Source organism: Corticium candelabrum, chromosome 21 (genome assembly GCF_963422355.1).
Source record: "Corticium candelabrum chromosome 21, ooCorCand1.1, whole genome shotgun sequence".
Lineage (NCBI taxonomy): Eukaryota > Metazoa > Porifera > Homoscleromorpha > Homosclerophorida > Plakinidae > Corticium > Corticium candelabrum.
The window spans coordinates 2,504,403-2,521,081 of NC_085105.1; the positions used below are offsets into that span (position 1 = coordinate 2,504,403).

General features: G+C 43.8%; 2 protein-coding genes across 4 annotated transcripts; both read left to right on the top strand.

Annotated features, from left to right (window-relative positions):
• The first annotated feature begins 71 nt into the window (after positions 1-71).
• On the top strand, positions 72-10,256 carry LOC134196834 (mucin-5AC-like). Its single transcript, XM_062666055.1, has 6 exons — positions 72-90; positions 1,433-1,548; positions 1,623-1,764; positions 1,845-1,927; positions 7,066-9,010; positions 9,494-10,256. Exons 1-6 carry the CDS (start codon positions 72-74, stop codon positions 9,754-9,756), a joined length of 2,568 nt encoding a protein of 855 aa, XP_062522039.1. The 3' UTR covers positions 9,757-10,256.
• A 1,401-nt stretch (positions 10,257-11,657) lies between these two features.
• On the top strand, positions 11,658-14,946 carry LOC134196570 (uncharacterized). Of its 3 annotated transcripts, none has more exons than XM_062665738.1 (6): positions 11,658-11,715; positions 11,773-11,833; positions 11,908-12,046; positions 12,119-12,201; positions 12,678-13,779; positions 14,182-14,946. In XM_062665738.1, the coding sequence occupies exons 2-6, from the start codon at positions 11,789-11,791 to the stop codon at positions 14,670-14,672; spliced, it is 1,860 nt and encodes a 619-aa protein (XP_062521722.1). In that variant the 5' UTR covers positions 11,658-11,715; positions 11,773-11,788; the 3' UTR covers positions 14,673-14,946. The 3 variants fall into 3 exon arrangements, with proteins under 3 accessions (XP_062521722.1, XP_062521723.1, XP_062521724.1); XM_062665739.1 differs by having other exon boundaries at positions 11,690-11,704; positions 11,782-11,833; XM_062665740.1 differs by having other exon boundaries at positions 11,700-11,715; positions 11,782-11,833.
• The last annotated feature ends 1,733 nt before the right edge of the window (positions 14,947-16,679 follow it).

Here is a 16,679-nt window from a genome sequence, read left to right on the forward strand (position 1 = left end):
ATAGATGGCTACCATAATTCAGGATAGGAAATAATGCCTTTTCCACGATATTCATTCATACCCTATCGTTCATGCAGACTCCTCCCAACCGTGACACAACTGAATTGACCGCTCCATAAATGCGTCTTACTCTTCTTTCAACAGCAGCTTGATCCCCACAGCCCCTGTCCATAACCACACCCAAATGCGCAATTTCTGACTTGGATGTCAATATACTTCCGTTTAACCACAATTCTGGGCAGTTAAGAGCCATCCGCTTGTTTTTGCCATATATATAAGTTAAAAAAATTCATTTTGATTGTACTACTTTTTAGTTGCAGCATGCACGGGACGTAGTAAGTTTTCAAGCCAAAAACAAATCTAGAAATCGTGTTTTCATGTGACTGTGATTACTGTCTAGATAGCAGTAATTGTAATTAGTAATTTTAGTTAGATTAAAACGTGCCATTTTCAAATATTGGACTCTGCGTGTCAGTAGTGTCGCACAGATAATTTGCGTAGCCTCGCGAACCAAGCCTTCCGTGCTCACTGTGCGACCTGACGTGCTGTTCGCCTGCTTGCACGTGAGAGGAGGTGCTTGAGCCAAAACTGCTCGCGTGCAAGCAGGAAACAGCACGTGAGGTCGCACAGTAAGGCTTGGCTCGCGAGGCTATAATTTGCGAACCGAATACAGTTGGTAACAACATGTGACCTACACGTGTCATCATCTGCTGCCGTTTGTTAATTCCGCGTTATTTTTTGGAACTCAAGTGATTGCTGAGTGAATCCCACAACTGTGAACAACAGCACGCGACAAACGTGTGGCACAGCAAATCCTACCAAACACGCGAAAGCACTACAACGCTTTTCAGTACACAGTAGAGACGCGAGACATGTTTGTGGGAAGCAGCAGAAGGCAACAAGAAGGCCTATTTCGGGCCCATTAGGACGTCACGTGACAATAATTTATTCTCGCAGTGCAGGCGCCGGTACGTGTACAGTACCTACAACTTAGAAATTGCAAGTGTTATTTAAAGTGGCTTACTTTCTACTGTACTGAAATGTTGTGCTCAGGTCTTCTTCACCTCGGCTATTGCTAACCCTATCTAGTAGTACATTAGAGTACTGTCTACAGCTCTACAGACGCGCGTGTTCTTTCCTACGTGCCAGATTGGACATGACATACAGTGCCAAAGGCTGTGCTACTTCGCGTCAATTAGTTAGATACTGCGTGCCAGCATGCACGCGTGTGCAGCATGCAGCAGCTGCTCCGTAACCTAGGCTTAGCAATTTGGTGCTTCTTCATTGTAGGCAGCAGCAGAAGGCAACAAAGAGGAAGTATTCTGACGTCACGTGACAACCATTCCATTCTCGCATTGCAGGCGCCTGTACAACTTTGAACTTTTGCAATGTTTCGTATCTGTCAAAATAGAAGCGAATCTATTGTGTATAGGTATAGGTAAGCTTCTATTTTGCTCCAACAGCGGTGGAGAGTGGATATCCTCTAGCTGTTCGAGTTTGACAATGAAGACGCTTTGTTCTGCTGTCGCTCTTCTTTTCCTTCATCAGGTGTCTAGACAATAGACATTCGTCACTTTGATAGTCTTTACTGTACTAGATACTGACTGAAATGTTGTGCTCAGGGTTTCTTCTCTTCGGCTATTGCTATGCAGATGGGCAACACGTCTAGCTGGATGTACTTCGGTGCTGGACTCGAGGAAGTAACTGTCACAGACGGGCAAATGCGTTTAGCTGCTGTGTGTAACGACAGTCATGGTGCACAAAGTAAGAGGAATGTGTTAATTAGGATGCGGTCGACGACTAGTAGCGATGGTCTGACGTTTCTTATCTTGAAATTTTACTAGATGGTGAGTGTTGCTCGATATCTGACTACATTCCGATTAATTCAACGAAGAGTTATAAATTTAGCATCTACATCAAATCGACGGTAGGTACTGTAGTTATTTTATGCATTTATAATAATAATTGTCGAGCGTAGCGAGGCTTCTAATCCGGGTCGCCCAACAAAATGGGCGTGGTTCTATATGGCTCTCTATCGAGCTTTTGGTACATGCTTGTGTGCGTGCGTGTGTGTGTGTGTGTGTGTGTGTGTGTGTGTGTGTGTGTGCATGCGTGTGTGTGTGTGTGTGTGTGTGTGTGTGTGCGTGCGTGTGTGTGTGCGTGCGTGCGTGCATGTGTGTGTGTACACAAATCTCAAATTTCTTCTCCCAATGACCACGTTTCATGATAGGACATACCTTAAAAATCCTTTCGGTGTCCGACAACAGATGAATCTAAGAACGATTCGTGCAAGTGACCAAACGGCGAAGAAAATGCTTCATGAACTTCCGTCGCCCCATCCTTTTGTACCGTAGTTAGGGATTGTGTGTACTTGAAAACCAAGAAACACCTTCAGGAGTTGAATGCCACCTACAGTCAACTATTCACACGTCCCATACTTACAGTATGATCAATCCTTTACTACACTGTGCTGCATCTAAAGCTGGATTTACAATATGCAAACGCTTGAGCGTCGCGTCGCGTCGCGTCACGTCGCATAGTACAAATTCAAATTGTAAATGGTCGCGTCGCGTCGAAATAGAACCAATTCTATTTGAGCGTCGAACCGGAAGCTCTTCACGTCGCGTCGGAAGTAGCACCTTGATCTCGACAAATCACAGCCAACTATAAATGCACGTGTGGCTTTCGTGAGCAATGATTATTGATTTCGACGCTGTACTCGACGTTGAACGGTCTATAGATTGTGTATGGAGCTGTCCTTGCTTGTGGATAATCAACTGCAAGATGTAGAAAGACCTGCGTGCAAGGGAGAACGCGCAGAAATTGATTTTGAGCAAGTTGGGGGTTCCAGCAGAGTTGTGCTAGTAAAAAATCGAAGCGCGAGTGGTCAGTTCAATAATTCAGGCATCAACGTCTACGGCGCACTGAAATCGTATTGTGAATGATGTGACGCGTGTGACGCGATACGTGCCATTCCCACGCAAGACAACGTGAAAGGACGCACGCGACGCGACGCTCAAGCGTTCCCATATTGTAAATCCAGCTAAACTCTGTTGATAGTCAATGTTTGCTGAGATCAATTTCTATGTCAGTAAACACCATACCACTGTCGTTACAGCGGAACTGAGTGCATACCTAAACTGTACATTTCAACTGTCTTGATCACAATCGCAAAACGACGACTACCTATACCAGGCCTTTAGACGTAATCTAAACTACTAGAAAATTTGCATGTTTACTTCCATGACAGCTAGGGTTTCAACAAATATGTATTGTCTAGCTAGGACTCGGCGTTTCAGTAGACTGTCTGAAAACTCCGTTGGACGTGTTACTTACGAACGCGAGGCGCCTACAGATACCGTACAACTATTAATAATAATAATAACAGAGAGCTGGGTAAGCAGACTATCCAGGTCACTTTCCCGCCATCCGAGTCTGAGATCGAACAGTATTGGGGTGGTATCCTAGAAACTGAGGTACATCACAATGAATCTGCCTTCTGGCTGAGACGTCAAACCGATGGCAAGACGCACCGGAAAGATGAGCAGCAGTGGTTATCTATCTCAGACAATGAGGTCACATCGTGTCTCAAAAGGATAGGAGGAACCTGAAGTCTCGAGCTCCTGGTTCAGACAAGGTTTATGGTTTTTGGGTCAAGCGTATCACGTGTCTTCACACTAATCTGACTTGTAACTGCAACCTGTTGGTTCAGAATCCAGACTCTGTACCCTACTGGTTGTCTCAAGGTATAACCACTCTGATTCCTAAGAATGACAAGACTGACCAGGCCAAAAATTACCGGCCTATCACATGTCTGTCTGTCTTCTATGAGACCCTCACCTCAGTCATCAGGCAGGGAATTGCAGGGCATTTGGATCAGAGAAACCTCATGGCTCCGGAGCAGAAGGGTTGTCGACAGGGATCATTTGGTGCAAAGGATCAGCTGTTGATCAACAAGCTGCTTACCGAAGACTGTAAGACCAGGCACAAGAGCTTGAGCATGGCTTGGGTGGACTACCAGAAAGCCTATGATAGCGTGCCACACAGTTGGTTGCTCCAATGCCTTCAGCTGCATAAGATCAGTTCAGTCTTATGCGGGTTCCTGTCACGTATGATGTTGAGTTGGAGGACATCGATGGTGCTTTCTTGCGGGAATAGTACGATCAAGACAAGGCTTATGCAGATCAGAAAGGGTATTTTCCAAGGTGACTCACTTTCTCCACTTCTCTTCTGTATGGCTCTCAATCATCTGAGCAAGGAGCTGAACAGAACCGGTTACGGCTACCGGATGACCACTGGGCATGGTGAGACTGCCAAACGTCAGCTCATCAGTCATCTACTTTACATGGATGATCTGAAGCTGTATGGCAGAAACTCTGATCAGTTGGATGGATTGTTGCAGACGGTTTGTACCTTCTCTAATAACATCCAGATGAAGTTTGGTCTGGAAAAATGTGCTGTTGCACACTTTGTCAACGGCAGGCTATCTGGACACAACTCTGGAGTGTCGGTAGGAAAAACGGACACCATCAACTGTCTGGAACCGGGTCAAGTCTACAAGTACTTGGGTGTAGATGAGAGTAACGGTAATCAGCACAGCATGATGCGGGAGAGACTCCGTCGTAAGTACTTTCGCAGAGTGAAGGTGGTTCTCCGGACTGACTTGTATGATCGGAACAAGATTCTAGCCATCAATGGGTTTGCACTACCGGTTCTCACTTACGGTTTTGGCGTCATTCATTGGGGGTGCACGGACCTGCAGCAGCTTGATCGACGGACCAGATAGCTCCTCTCTATGCACGGTGTCCACCATCCTGCTGAAGACGTTGACCGACTGTACGCTTCTTGCAGTGATGGGGGTAGGGGGTTACAACAGATTGAGTCGACATATCAATCTTGTATTGTAAGGCTGAACTGTTACCTTGCTGACAGATCGATCCTTTCATGCAGATGATAAGGGAGTGTGACTTTGGAAAATCTCCACATTCGATCAAGTGCATGGCTTGTTGCTTTCTGCACAGCTGCGAAGGAGTCTTGCTTCGGACGACAAGTCACAGAACTTACACAGGAATGCATCCATCTCGGTTGAAGGTGGCTTCAAGCAAGCGCCTGAAACAGATGCGAGACATTACCGTACATGTTGCAGTTCTCTTCGTGTGCGGTCCTGGAGCGGGAAGCCTATGCACGGGCAGTATCGTCGTCTCACTGAGCAACCGCCTGTGGACATGAAAGAGACCTACGGATGGCTAAAGGCAGCGAATCTTCCTGCTGCAACTGAGGGACTGGTTGTTGCTGCTCAAGACCAAGCTCTTCAGACTCGGTACTATGAGCGCAAGATTCTACATCGTGATGTCAGTCCTACTTGCCGCATGTGCAGTGTAGGCCTGGAAACAGTCGACCACATTGTGGCAGGCTGTAGTGCTTTGGCACCGACGGACTACACTGATCGACACAATCAGGTGGCCTCCATCATTCACTGGGATGTTTGTCGCCATTTTGGGGTTTCAGTGGAGAGCAGATGGTACCGGCATTATCCTGATAGGCTTGTGGAGACAGACATTACTATGATGTGGGATACCACCATCCCCACTGCCAGGAAGATCAAAGCCAATCGTCCAGACATCTGTCTTAAAAATAAGAAGACAAACACTTGTCTTCTTATTGATATCAGCTGTCCTGCTGACGGCAACATTGGCAAGAAACATACTGAGAAGTTGGCGAAGTACAGCAACTTGCGAGTGGAGATAAGCGTGGTTCCGGGGGTCTTAGGAGCTTTGGGCACAGTGCACGCAGGTATTGCACGGTGGCTGGACATTATTCCAGGTCATCACAACCTGCAGCACTTACAGAAAACAGCGCTTCTGGGATCTACTCGGATCCTTCGTAAAGTCATGTCTTCTTTGTATACAGCCGTGATGGTCTAGGTACTTCTGAAGCAGGGTTTTCTTCCGGTACTTGTAATAGACTTTACAAACCAGACTGATCTGGTTGAGCACGACACAAAATAATAATAAATAGTTGTATGGTATCCGTAGGCGTCTCGCGCTTGTGAACACGTCCAACGGAGTTTCAGGCCATCTACTGAAACGCCAAGTCCTAGCTAGACAATACATATTTGTTGAAACCCTAGCTGTCATGGAAGTAAACATGCAAATTTTCTAGTAGTTTAGATTACGTATATAGGCCTGGTATAGGTAGTCGTCGTTTTGCGATCGTGATCAAGGCAGTTGAAATGTACAGTTTAGGTATGCACTCAGTTCCGCTGTAACGACAGTGGTATGGTATTTACTGACATAGAAATTGATATCAGCAAACATTGACTATCAACAGAGTTAGATGCAGCACAGTGTAGTAAAGGACTGATCATACTGTAAGTATGGGACGTGTGAATAGTTGACTGTAGGTAGCATTCAACTCTTAAATGTGTTTCTTGGTTGTCAAGTACACACAATCCCTAGCTACAGTACAAAAGGACGGGGCGACGGAAGTTCATGAAGCATTTTCTTGGCCGTTTGGTCACTTGCACGAATCGTTCTTAGACTCATCTGTTGTCGGATACGGAAAGGATTTTTTAAGGTATGTCCTATCATGAAATGTGGTCATTGGGAGAAGAAATTTGAGATTTGTGTACACACACACACACACACACACACACACACACACACACACACACACACACACACACACACACACACACACACACACACACACACACACACACCTAAAGCTTGATGGAGAGCCATATAGGACCACTCCTATTTCTGCTGTGCGATCCGGATTAGAAGCCTCGCTACGCTCGGCAATAATTTATTTTATCACACCACATCTGGTGTAGTTCTCTTAAAGGGGCAACACAAAACACATGCCTAAGTTGTGTCTGTATCCTGTGCTTGCATGTGTCAGTACGTATGTGTGAGAACGTTCTGTGCATGAGACTGTTGTTGTTTTTTATACGCATTATATTTCACGTTTAGCATCTGTTTGTCTCGCTTAGTTGCCTCTGCTTCAGTGTATATGTTCAGGGTGGATAGCTATTGAGTACATTAGGGATGTGTTTCTTTTCAGGCAACCGACATGGTAAACTCATTTGGTTTCTACGTCTACAATGAGAAGAAAGAAAACATATCGACAATTAATCAATATTTTAAACATAGTGGTAACGATTCAAATGTGTGGACCAAATGGACGGGCTACATACTTTCTCTCCACATGTCTGACTCAAACAATGACAGCCAACCGGATTCTCAGTTTGACGAGACAAATGGAGTAGATTGGAAGTGGCCACGTGATGCTAAATATGTTGCCTTGCGATTTGGATCGTGCAGTAGTGACAGTCAAACCTCAAAGACTGTCATCATACGTAGGAACATCATTCCTATGGAAAATAGTCCTGAGCCAACCCATTTTATACATCCGGCTACCGAAAGTGTACATGTTGACCCTGGGACAGAAAACGAAGATGTTGAGTATACCAGCAGCGATACCCAATCTTATCTTACTGACAGTCTTTATGACATACTTTCTGCTACAGTTGAAAGTAACATTGTACCCATAACTGGTCCTCCTACAGCAGCTCCTACTGCAGCTTCTCCTGCAGCTTCTCCTGCAGCTTTTACTGCAGCTCCACCTTCAGCTTCTACTGCAGCTTTTACTGCAGCTTTTACTGCAGCTTCTGCTGCAGCTCCTACTGCAGCTTCTACTGCTCCTATTGCAGCTCCTACTGCTGCTTCTACTGCAGCTTTTACTGCAGCTTCTGCTGCAGCTCCTACTGCAGCTTCTACTGCCGCTCCTACTGCAGCTTTTACTGCAGCTCCACCTGCAGCTTCTACTGCAGCTTTTACTGCAGCTTTTACTGCAGCTTCTGCTGCAGCTCCTACTGCAGCTTCTACTGCTCCTATTGCAGCTCCTACTGCTGCTTCTACTGCAGCTTTTACTGCAGCTTCTGCTGCAGCTCCTACTGCAGCTTCTACTGCCGCTCCTACTGCAGCTTCTACTGCAGCTTCTATTGCAGCTCCTACTGCTGCTTCTACTGCAGCTCCTACGGCAGCTTCTACTACAGTTTCTATTGCAGCTTCTACTGCAGCTTCTACTGCAGCTTTTACTGCAGCTCCTACTGCAGCTTCTATTGCAGTTTCTATTGCAGCTTCTACTGCAGTTCCCATTGCAACTTCTACTGCAGCTCCTACTGCGGCTTCTACTGCAGCTCCTATGGCAACTTCTACTGCAGCTCCTACTGTAGCTTCTACTGCAGCTCTTACTGCAGCTTCTACTGCAGCTTCTACTGCAGCTTCTACTGCGGCTCCTACTGCAGCTGCTAATGCGGCTCCTACTGCAGCTTCTACTGCAGCTTCTATAGCAGCTCCTACTGCTGCTTCTACTGCAGCTCCTACGGCAGCTTCTACTACAGTTTCTACTGCAGTTTCTATTGCAGCTTCTACTGCAGCTTCTACTGCAGCGTCTACTGCAGCTCCTATTGCAACTTCTACTGCATCTCTTACTGCAGCTTCTACTGCAGCTCCTACTGCAGCTTTTACTGCAGCTCCTGTTGCAACTTCTACTGCGGCTCCTACTGCGGCTCCTACTGCGGCTCCTACTGCGGCTCCTACTGCGGCTCCTACTGCGGCTCCTACTGCGGCTCCTACTGCGGCTCCTACTGTAGCTCTTACTGCAGCTCTTACTGCAGCTTCTACTGCAGCTCCTACTGCAGTTTCTACTGCAGATTCTACTGCACCTCTTTCTGTAGCTACTACTGCAGCACATACTACAGCACCTACTGCAGCTCCTACTGCAGCTCTTACTGCAGCTCCTAGTGCAGCACTTTTTGCAGCTCCTACTGCGTCTTCTACTGCGCCTTCTACTGCACTTCCTATTACATCTTCGTCAGCTGTAAACAAAATGTGGTACTGGAATCTCAGCTTTCACGAATTCGAAACTCCACTGACGTTTAACATATTGGACTTTCGTGAATGGGAATCGAAACCAAACTACACTGGAATAGCTAATGTAACCGGTAAGGCTACTATGGGCACATGCAGGCTTTAACGTTAGGTGATACATGATTATTTGCTTGAAAATGAAGATAATAGATAAATCAAGGGTTATTTAATTGTTATATATAGGTCTGTCTGTTAGTTTGTCTGTCTGTCTGTTTGTTCGTCTGTCCGTCCGTCCGTCTGTCTGTTTCTGTTTGTCAAATTTCATCTACTTTCGATCAACATTAAATCGACGTACACCACAACAAAGCAAAGCTCTACTGTTTCACAAAATAGAATGAAAGCTACATGTTTGTGTTTCGCTGTCTGTTTGTTTATTTATCTGCTTCCCTATTTCTTGAAACGGTAACTAAACTAAAAAAACTATGTATTTGCAATGTGACTATAATTATATACTTCTGCTAATTGAAATGTCTGTCTAAGTAAACCACTCTTATATGCAATGCAATTGGAACAACTTTATGTTGTTGCTAAAGTGTGTTTGTGTACTGTGTTGATAGCACAAAATACTCCCATAGCCAAGATGGTTGCGGGAAAAAAGAAACAATGTTATTATCCGTGGGGCATTACACGTCGTTTTGAGATTAATTTAAACAAATCATATAAGTTCAGTGTTTGGATCTCGAGCACACAAACTGATCTTCACAACTTTCTTGGTTTCCAAGCGTATGACAAAAACGGAAATCTTCTGACCTTCCCGTTACTTGAAAGTGACTATCTGCAGTATTATTCCAAAGTCGCAACCAAACCGTATTTCAAATGAAGCAAAAACGATGTAGAAGAGTGGACAAGATGGAATGGATTTGTACTCCCACACAAACCTGATAACAGTAGTAAAGAACGAAACTGGAAGTGGCCACAAAATGCCAAATATGCGCAGTTGAGGTTTGGCACTTGCTATGGCGACGGAAACGACCAAGGAATCACTTATTTTGCTCTTCCTCAAGTGCTGCAGACTGATCTCTAGCCATGAAATAATAGACTTATGCCATGTAATTTGTGTTTTTTAAACAAACTATACCAGAAAGAAATAGTTGTTATAGCGTTGCCATGGCAAGACTTTTGTACTAATTTAAGTTAAAAGACTTTCACTTTGATTCCTAGTCGCTTAGAGTGCACGGAACGTGGTAAAGTTTTCAAACCAAAACAAATATAGAATTGTGTAATCATACAACTTTGCTGTCAAAGTAATTTGTAATTTGTTAGATTAGTTGAAGTTAGTTAGCTGAACTTGTAGATATATAGGAAGTATTCAAAACTTTGTCGACGAACTTTAGTCTATCTGTCTTCTCTCTTACACAAAGCAAACTACTTGTTAGAACGTACGTGCCTATAGAGATAGTGCGTTTGACGTCACAATCACGTGATATCCCGGAAGTCGCCATCTTAGGGGGCAAGCGTATTAGCATGGCTAGAGTTGCTGTGTTTTCGGCTGCCACGATCGTAGAATTCAGGGGAGCAACATACGTTTTTAGTCTATACGGCTATACTAACCAGTCAGGGACCAGAAACGCGTCATTTGAGCAACAGACGACGGGCAGCGTGGATCTCCAGCCTAGACAGAAAGGACTGGAAGCCGTCGCAGCATTCGCGTGTTTGCTCTGAGTACTTTCTGTCTGGTAGAACTGTCATTTCTAGTATGTTCTATAATAAAGAGTAATCTGTGCTACTCTGAACAATTCTAGGAAAGCTATCGTTTGTGTATATATGACTCAACTAACCCTGACTGGGTACTGTACCATCTGCAAGGATGGGTTATGTTGCTACGAGCACTTCCAGTAGAGAAAGATTTGTTCGTCTCAAGAGAAGGTCTAGTACACCTAACAGCATACAATCGTAAACAACATCATGTTACTCCAATTCATGTCGGGAATGACTTCTGGCTCCTCCGTCCACAGTTGAGCCTCCGTTCTACCTGTTTTTAGGCCCGCAGGTACACCTTTCTCCTCGTATCGCTTCTGCGATTCAACTGAGAGACTTTAGACTTCTGTTCCATAATCTCTATTCTAAGAATTAGCTTTATCGCACTCGACCATCAGACTAAGAAATCACGGCAAACTCGCGAATTCACCGATAAAATTTGGTTTAAATCTTTCGCAATTAGTATACTGTCGCCGTACTATCTAACACACAGTCGAAAGTCCTTGAAATGTTGTACAAGCCGCCGTCGCAAAGAGAGATACCTGCGGAGGACAGAAGCTTGCCCCCTAAAATGGCGGCAAATACGGGTACTACAGGGAACGCCTACTCCCGCCCCCGCACGCACTATCTCTATTGGACTCTGCATGTCAATGTTGTCGCACAGATTGAGAGCCGATTACAGTTGGTAACAACGTGACCTGCATGAGTCATTATCTGCTGTCGTGGCGTCATTGGTCAAGCCTCTTCCGCGTTACTTTTCGGAATTCAAGTGCTAGATGAGTGAATTTCACAACTGCGAACAACAGCACGCGACAAACATGTGGCACAGCAAATCCTACCAAAACACACGGATGCCCAAAGCATTGCCACGCTTCTCAATACACAGTAGAGATGCGAGACATGCTTGTAGGAAGCAGCAAAACGTAGCAAAGAGGCGTATCTCGGGCGTACTCGGACGTCACGTGACAACCATTTTAGTCTCGCATTGCAGGCGCCTTGAACTTTGACAGTGTTCTATGTCTGTCTGAAAAGGAGAGAAGACAAATCGATTGTTTAAATAAAAGAGCTAGGTAAATACGAGGTCTAGACGATTCATTTATTTTTACTCCCGCAGCGGTGTAGAGTGGACATTCTCTAGTTGTTCCAGTTTGACAATGAAGACGCTTTGCTCTGCTGTCGTTCTTTTGTTCCTTCATCAGGTATACAATAGACATTTGTAATGGCTCACTTTGGTAGTCTTCATTGTATATACTGACTAAAATGTTGTGCTCAGGTTTACTTCGCATCGGCTATTGCGATGCAAATGGGCCACACGTCTAGTTGGATGCATTTTGGTACTGGACACGAGGAGGTTTTCATAGACGGGCAAATGCGTCTAGCTGCTGTATGTAACGACAGTCACGAGACACAAAGTAAGAAGAATGTCTTAGGATGCAGTCGGCGACAAGTAGCTGTCAGTCGTTTTAGTCTTGAAATTCTAATAGATGGTGAGTGTTGCTCGATATCTGACTACATTCCGATTAATCCAACAAAGGGTTATAAATTCAGCATATACATCAAATCGACGGTAAAGAAACGTATTTGCATGGTACAATGTGTACTTAAAGTTACATCTGTTTTCAGCAGCATGATATCCTAACATGACGTGTCTACAGTAGAACACACCCAATGAACGATTGGCTTGAAACTGATTGACGTTTTAAAAATTTACCAATTTATTAGTATAAACTTGATCAGCATCCATTTAGTTCTTGCAATGACGTATAACACCTATTTCAATTAATCCAGATGGTTAAATAACAACGTACACTTGGTGTGTTACGGAGTAGTTATTGTATCCATTTACGTTGTGTCCTAAGCATGTTGTATACTGTGCTTGCTTATGTCGGTATGTATGTGCTTGACAACTTTCTGTAATCCGGTTGTCGTTCTTATGCATTTTACTTCACGTTTAGCATCTGTTTGTCTCATTCAGTATATATTTCTGTGTAGAGATTTAGAGTAGATAGCTATCTAGAACATCTAGGAATGTATCATTTCTAGGCATCTGGCATGGTAAACTCATTTGGTTTCTACGTTTACAATAAGAACAAAGAAAGAATATTGAATCCTAACTTGAATGATCCATATTTCAAAAACAGTAATAACGATTCAAATGTGTGGACCAAACTGACGGGCTACATTCTTCCTCTCTACATGTCTGACTCAAACCGTGACAGCCAACCGGATTCTCAGTTTGACGAGACAAACGGAGTAGATTGGAAGTGGCCACGTAATGCTAAATATGTTGCCTTACGATTTGGATCGTGTGGTAGTGACAATCAAGCCTCAAAAACGGGCATCGGTCGTAGGAATGTTGAAATTCCTCCTCATCAGCCAACGGCTGATTTGAAAGATATGGAGGGTACAGAGAGTAATGATCTTGGCGCTACTGGTACTAATCAAGAGCTGTTCGACGGTGCTAAAAATACTGACACGCCGGAGAGTGTTATGTCAGTTGCTTCACTTTCTACTGCAGCTACTACGGCAGCTCCTGAAGCTCCTACTGTAGCTTCTACCAAAGATCCTGCTGCAGCTCCTACTGCAGCTCATACTGCAGCTCATACTGCAGCTCATACTGCAGCTCATACTGCAGATCCTGCTGCAGCTCCTACTGCAGATCCTGCTGCAGCTCCTACTGCAGCTCATACTGCAGCTCATACTGCAGATCCTGCTGCAGCTCCTACTGCAGCTCATACTGCAGCTTCTACCGAAGACCCTACTGCAACTCCTACTGCAGATTCTACGGTGGCTTCTGCGGCAGTTCCTACTGTAGCTCCTACGGTAGCTCTTACTACATCTCCTACTGCATCTTCTACTGCGCCTTCTACTGCAACATCTACTTTACCTCCTACTGCACCTCCTACTGCACCTCCTACTGCACCTCCTGCTGCACCTCCTACGGCACCTCCTACGGCACCTCCTACGGCACCTCCTACTGCATCTGGTGAACCAACTGTAGGTAAGACGTGGTACTGGAATTTAAGCTTTCGCGAGTTTGAGACTCCACTGCGTCCTGAACATATTGGTGTCTGGACCTTTGACGTATCTGACTTCCGTGAATGGGAATCGAAAGCAAACTACATTGGAAAAGGCTATGTAAACGGTAAGGCAACTATGCAGCAGGCTATCATGCGAACTATTACATGACTATGTACTTGAAAATATAGATGCTAGATAAATAAAATGTTACTTAATTGTTATAAATTTATAATTATCTATAGAACATAATAATTTACAGATTTGTTTGTTTGTTTTTACGTATCTTGTTGGTTTCTCTTTGTTTGTTTGTCCATCTGCTTCTTTGTGTTGGTCCTGTCTGTCTGTCTGTCTGTCTGTCTGTCTGTCTGTCTGTCTGTCTGTCTGTCTGTCTGTCTGTCTGTCTGTTTGTTGTTAATTTAGTGACTAAACAAAAACTACTTTTTGACTACACTGTACTTTACACTGCTGCAAATTGACTTCTATTTTCTTGCATACACTACAGCGTGTTTGTTTACTGTTTTGATAGCACATGATATACATACTCCTATAGACAAGATGGTTGAGCAAGGTAAAAAAGACTGTTATTATCCGTGGGGAATTACACATCGTTTTGAGATTGATTCAAACAAATCATATGAGTTCAGCATTTGGCTTTTGAGCACACAAATTGACATTCACAACTTTCTTGGTTTTCGAGCGTATGACAAAGACGAAAACCTTTTGACCTTCTCATTACTTCCAAGTGACTATAAGCAGTATTATTCCCACGTCACAGACAAACCATATTTCAAAAGAAGCAACAATGATGTAACAAAGTGGACAAGATGGAATGGATTTGTACTCCCAGACGGAGCTGATAACATTCCTCGCTACTTTAGTAAAGGACGAACCTGGATGTGGCCACGAGGTGCCAAGTATGCGCAGTTGAGATATGGCACTTGCTATGGTGACGGAGACAACCAAGGAATCACCTATTTCGCTCTTCCTCAAGTAGTGCAGACTGATTTCCAGCCATAGATGAAGACGATAGACCTAAGTCATGTCTTTCAGACGAAATGTTGCCAGTAAGAAGTAGTTGTTAGAGCGTTGGCACTGCTTGTCAATGAGGACATTCCTAAAACATAATTATTAGAAGACTTTCATTTGATTGCACTACTAGCTGCATGTGGCTTGACGGTCGAAATGTAGTAAGTTTTGAAACCTACAACGATTCTAGCTAGAGTCGTGTCTTCATGTGACATTGCTGTCTGTTCAAGTAATTTGTTAGTAATAAGATTAGATTATTTAATTATCACGCAGTAATCAAACATTTGCCAACGAAGTCTATCGATCTTTCTCCTCTCCTATACACACAGCAAACTTTTTGTACATCTGATAGAAAATATTGAAACGTGCCATTTACCAGTATTGAACTCTGCGTGCCAATATTATCACACACATTGCGCATACAGTTTAGGTAACATGATTGTGACCTGCACGTACGCGTGCCTCATGTCATTATTTCTTTCTGACTTTTCGTCAATTAATTCTCTTTCGCATTACTCAAGTGATTGCTGAGTGAATCCTACGACTGCATGTGAACAACAGCACGCGCCCTAGTATATATATACATATATATATATATATATATATATATATATATATATATATATATATATATATATATATATATATATATATATACATATATATATATATATATATACATATATATATATATATATATATATATATATATATATATATATATTAATATTTGTAATATCTTTGATGTTTGAAATGTATGGTTTTAGAGAGACAGACTGACACAGACAAACAGACAGACAAACGACAGGCAGACAGACATACGTGTACGTATATGCGTAGCACGTACATGTACAGTAGATCCTACCAAACACTGCATGGTTTACAGAGAAACCATGTCTGAGCGCAACCTAGCAACGTCTTAACAGCTGCGAAGAGTGTCTGGCGTTGAAGGCTGTTCTTTTAGCTCACGTGAGGCAAGTAGCGCTGTCTATCTTACCAAGATTTCCTTGTAACTGGATCACGTGAGTAAAAGCGCGACAGCCGATTGGTAGTTAGAAACTCGCACCATTTCCTGTACGTTATAATTACGTTGTTGACGTTCACGGGTCCAACGCAACGTCTCGACGACTGAAGGTGGTAACATGCATCTAATTAATTAAAGTAGGACGCTGCGATACGCTGTCTAGCGCTTGAGATCGGCTTGCGTACGTTTACAGTCTTTACTGTAGACGACGCTTGTCAGTACACATGCAGCGAAACGTGTCTTTGTGCAGCAGCAGAAGGCAACGAAGGCGTATAGAATCTAGGTCGGACGTCACGTGCACAACCATTTTACTCTCGCATTGCAGGCGCCTGTAGAACTTAGATTTGACTGTCAAAGAGACAAAACGAATCCATTGCGCCTGATCCCCTACTGACAAAATAAAATCATTACAATTCATGACACAACTGTTACATCTAAACTATTAGTTAAAACGTTCCAAAATTTATCACTTGCTAATTAATTAATGCTAGTAGAGTTTCAAAGGTCTAACGGTCAAGTTGTCTCCATAGCAACAAGACATGCTTCTGCTGTTCTAAACGAGGTTGCAATGGTTATTGCGAGCTCGCTTTAATCAAACGTGCAGGGAACGCGAGGCTACGTGGATCGCGAACAGTCTGATGTGATTAGAATCTTTTTGTGCGTTCAAGCTCACTTTGACGAGTTTCGCTACCTCGGGGTGTTCAAATTTTGTATGGAAAAGACGTCAAATGCGCTCGTCAGAGTAACGGAGGCAAAAATCGATTGATCAGATTGTTGTACTTCATGTAACGAATCGTCGTGCCAAGTTTTTTGGTTCTACGCTTTAGTTTTGTCTACTTATTAGAAGAAGAAGGCTCGTAATGGCGTCCGTACTGTCTTCGCGCAACGGTCGAGTGCGCTGGGAGTTCTCGGCAAGTTGCAAGGTTGAAAACAGGCAAGAGATCTAGACGCGTACATAAGCTATAGACACTGTT